Source organism: Bison bison, unplaced genomic scaffold, assembly GCF_000754665.1.
Source record: "Bison bison bison isolate TAMUID 2011002044 unplaced genomic scaffold, Bison_UMD1.0 scf7180017864384, whole genome shotgun sequence".
In the NCBI taxonomy this organism is placed as follows: Eukaryota; Metazoa; Chordata; class Mammalia; order Artiodactyla; family Bovidae; genus Bison; species Bison bison.
The window spans coordinates 10,527,354-10,532,135 of record NW_011494956.1 but is presented as its reverse complement, the minus strand read 5'-3'; the positions used below and the strand labels follow the sequence as shown (position 1 = coordinate 10,532,135).

Sequence of the window (4,782 nt, the reverse complement as noted above, 5' to 3'; positions counted from 1 at the left end):
GTACCCCAATGTTCATCGCAGCACTGTTTATAATAGCCAAGACATGGAAGCAACCTAGATGTCCATCAGCAGATGAATGGATAAGAAAGCTGTGGTACATATACACAATGGAGTATTACTCAGCCATTAAAAAGAATACATTTGAATCAGTTCTGATGAGGTGGATAAAACTGGAGCCTATTATACAGAGTGAAGTAAGCCAGAAGGAAAAACATAAATACAGTATACTAACGCATATATATGGAATTTAGAAAGATGGTAACAATAACCCGGTGTACGAGACAGCAAAAGAGACACTGATGTATTGAACAGTCTTATGGACTCTGTGGGAAAGGGAGAGGGTGGGAAGATTTGGGAGAATGGCAATGAAACATGTAAAATATCATGTAGGAAACGAGTTGCCAGTCCAGGTTCGATGCATGACGCTGGATGCTTGGGGCTGGTGTACTGGGATGGCCCAGAGGGATGGTATGGGGAGGGAGGAGGGAGGAGGGTTCGGGATGGGGAACACATGTATACCTGTGGCGGATTCATTTTGATATTTGGCAAAACTAATACAATTATGTAAAGTTTAAAAATAAAATAAAATTAGAGAAAAAAAAAAAAAAATGTTTTTTAAAGTGTGACTTAGCCAAATACAACCCTTCCCCCACAACCATCAGCAACATTATTATACTCTCATGTTTACCTAATGCTCCAAATCCTATCCTCTGAAACCCATTCTCCCTTGTGTGAAACTGGTGGTGGTGGAGAAAGCAAGTTAGTTTCTCAGACAGTTTCATTAAGACTTCTTACTCAAGTGGAGCTGTGGTAAATTGAGCCAAAGATTGCGGTCTTGAGTGTTTCTTTTTCTCCCACAATCAATAGTGTTGCTCTGCTGAATGTCACACGGCCTGTAAACCCTGAGCCTTCCCCTTCTACGAGGTGTATCTTTTGAGAGCCATTTAACTTTAGAGAAAGAGAAAGATAAAACTTTTTGTTCAAAATTCAATTTGATATTGCTGAAGCATATTCTCATGGTCCTATTACAGCACTTCCACCTGGCAGAAGGACTCCCTTGTAATGGCTATAACCATGAACTAGTTTGTTAACAGAAGCCACAGAGAATATTACCAACCCCACACTGAGCCCTTTCACACATGCGCGGGGCCCCGAGCTGAGACTGAAATATATAGCTGAGTCACACAGTCATAGACAACAGACTAGTAGTTGCCGGGGGGAGGGGGTGTGGGAGAGGGAAGGACTGGGAGTTCCGGATGAGCAGATGCAAACTAGTACATGTAGGGTGGATTAACAACACGGTCCTAGTGTATAGCACGGGGAACTATATTCAATATCCTGTGATAAGCCAAAATGGAAAAGAACATGCAAAAGAATATGTATGTATAACCGAGTCACTTTGCTGTACGGCAGAAATTCACACAACATTGCAAATCAACTATACTTTAATAATTTTTTAAAAAAATTCAACAAAGATGCACAGAAATTGTATACCTGAGTCAGTGATTCCATGTTTGTGTATTTGCTTGTTGATTTGTTTTTTAATTTCCATCTTCTTGATTTTGCTTCTAGCAAAGGATGATGATATCATTTGAGTTCTAATTTGCTGTCAACTCTAATTTTCACTGGAAAAGAAAAGCCAGAATGAAATTATTCTTCTGAAAGGAAGACTTTAATCTTGGAATCAAACAGTTAAAATAATTAAATGCACATCAGGCCTTGATTCATTTTTGAAACCAAAATTGTATTTCAGCAAAAATAGTCAAATAAAAGTTTGCTCATTAATTGTCAAATATTTCTGAACCATTGTATCAAACCCACAGGAACAAAAACACACAAATGGCTCAGAAACAATATCTGATCTCTCTTGGAGAAGAAAAATGTCTTTGCCACCGGGGCAAGGAATCTATTATTCTGTGTCGCTTTCAGAAGAGAGGTCACACGTCTTCTCTTATTGATTTTACTTCTTATTTGGTAGCAAAATAATGTGAGAAGAGGCAGTGCATGTTCCTGGCGAAGAGCCCAGATGTTAAAAAAATACATGTTGAGAAGTTTCTGAATTCCATCTTTTTCCCAGAGATTTCCTGTAACGTGAGCACACAACACCCTGTATCAGGGACATAGCCACATGGGCGCAGTTTAGGGTGGTATTCTGACAACCCCATACTTAATACAACCACTTGGATTCCAGACGTGTGCACAGAATTCCCTGCCAGTTCTGTCCCACAGCTGGAGTGGCTCCAGCCAGCTGTTCCTAGGACTCTGCCACTAAGGATCAAGCAGGCCACATGTGGAAGCCACGCTCCCTACATGCCCTAGCTTTTATAAAGAGATAAGAAAAGGGGACATTTTATTCTGGTGAAGGCTGGAGGAGGGCAGAAGGGATTTTGAAGAACTGCAACTTGGTTCACTTGATCTGAAATTATTTTCAATGTCCCTGTGTCCTCAGGCAACGTCAGAAACACGGAGAAGCTGAGCTATGACAAGCAGCACCAGTATGAGATCCTGGTAACCGCCTATGACTGTGGACAGAAGCCCGCAGCCCAGGACACCCTGGTGCAGGTGGACGTGAAGCCAGTTTGCAAGCCTGGCTGGCAAGGTGGGCCTGCTCTTGTCAGACTTGTCGGCTGAAGGCAGCTGGGCCGTGTGTCTCGGAGGGGCTGCACCTGCCTTCTGATCATCACAATGTATCACTAGAGGAGTTTGTAAAGCACAGGCACTCTGCTGTGAGAAATGGAGTAGCCTATTTGTTCTCACAACTCCTGGGTGATATATTGCCCCCACTGTACAGCTCAGAATGTCCAAGGCAACTCATCTAACTCATGTGCCCAGTTTGTCCAGGGTGCCCTTTCTCAAGTCTTATGACATCTTCCAATCAATAGTAATTATCCCACAGTGCTCAGGAGAAAGTGCCGGAAAGCCTACATGCTGCTAGTGCGTTTCAAGTTTTGATCATTGCTCAGCACCTGGGGAAGGTTGTGTGTTCCTTGGGCTTGCACGGAGGGCATACAGGCAGAGGTTGGAGAGCCAGAATACAGCCTCTGCGTTAGCAGGTTTCTAAACTATTGGCTCTGACAGTGGAGAAACAATGGCCTTAGATGGATGTGGATTTTTGTTTACCTCTTTTAGGATGCAAAGATAGAAGGTTCAGCTTACTCTTAGGTGATGGAGATATAGCAATGAACTAAGGAGAAATAAGCTTCCCTAGTTGCTCAGACGGTAAAGCGTCTGTCTGCAGTGCAGGAGACCTGGGTTTGATCCCTGGGTTGGGAAGATCCCCTGGAGAAGGAAATGGCAGCCCACTCCAGTATTCTTGCCTGGAAAACCCCATGGACCTCGGAGCCCGGTAGGCTACCGTCCATGGGATCACAAAGAGTCAGACATGACTGAGCGACTTCACTTTCACTTTCACTTTCAAGGAGAAATAAGGATGCGAAGGCCAGTGCAGAGAAGGAGCTCACAGAGGACTGAACAGTGTATGGGGTAACAAGAGTTCTAGTGGTAACATCAGTAGTTCTGCTGGCTGGGCAGGGATGCTGGAGTCATCTCTGTGCTGCCATTTGCTTGCTGCTGCTGCTGCAGCTTCTGCTTACTGATAACTCATGGTGTTCCATGGACTTCTCTGCCTCATGGCCTTTGTCTGTTGCCTTCCCTTCATATGTCTTTAAAGCCCCTGTTAAAGCTTTCATTGTTCAGATTCCTGGTCCCATTGGTTAGTCAGTTCAGTCACTCAGTCATGTCTGACTCTTTGCAACCTCATGGACTGCAGCACACCAGGCTTCCCTGTCCATCACCATCTCCCGGAGCTTACTCAAACGTCACCATCCATCGAGTCAGTGATGCCATCCAACCATCTCATCCTCTGTCAGCCTCTTCTCCTCCCACTTTCAATCTTTCCCAGCATCAGGGTCTTTTGCAATGAGTCAGTTCTTCACATCAAGTGGCCAGAGTATTGGAGTTTCAGCTTCAGTATCAGTAATTCCAATGAATATTCAGGACTGATTTCCTTTAGGATGGACTAGTTGGATCTCCTTGCAGTCCAAGGGAAACTAAAGAGTCTTCTTCAACACCACAGTTCAAAAGCATTAATTCTTCTGTGCACAGCTTTCTTTATAGTTCAACTTTCACATACATACATGACTACTGGAAAAACCATAGCTTTAACTAGACGGATTTTTGTCACTAAAGTAATAGCTCTGCATTTTAATATGCTGTCTAGGTTGGTCATAGCTTTTCTTCCAAGGAACAAGCGCCTTTTAATTTCATGGCTGCAGTCACCATCTGCAGTGATTTTGGAGTCTAAGAATATAAAGTATCTCACTGATTCCATTATTTCCCCATCTACTTGCCATGGAGTGATGGGACCAGATGCCATGATCTTAGTTTTCTGAATGTTGAGTTTAAGCCAACTTTTTCACTTTCCTCTTTCACTTTCATCAAGAGGCTTTTCAGTTCCTCTTCACTTTCTGCCATAAGGGTGGTATCATCTGCATATCTGAGGTTACTGATATGTCTCCTGGCAATCTTGATTCCAGCTTGTGCTTTATCCAGCCTGGGATTTCACATGATGTACTAAATCAAATCCCTTATGATTATACAGTGGAAATGAGGAATTGATTTAACGGCCTTGATCTGATACATAGAGTGCCTGGTGAACTATGGATGAAGCTTTGTGACATTGTATAGGAGACAGGGATCAAGACCATCCCCATGGAAAAGAAATACAAAAAAGCAAAATGGCTGTCTGGGGAGGCCTTACAAATAACTGTGAAAAGAAGAGAA

The 4,782-nt window shown here is 43.2% G+C and overlaps 1 protein-coding gene across 1 annotated transcript in view; it reads left to right on the top strand.

Annotated features, from left to right (window-relative positions):
* CLSTN2 (calsyntenin 2) overlaps positions 1 to 4,782 on the top strand; it is a 737,086-nt gene that overhangs the window by 565,768 nt on the left and 166,536 nt on the right. Inside the window, exon 5 of the mRNA XM_010858203.1 lies at positions 2,450 to 2,599. Within this exon, the coding sequence (XP_010856505.1) occupies positions 2,450 to 2,599 (150 nt within the window). The remainder of the gene's footprint in view (positions 1 to 2,449; positions 2,600 to 4,782) is intronic.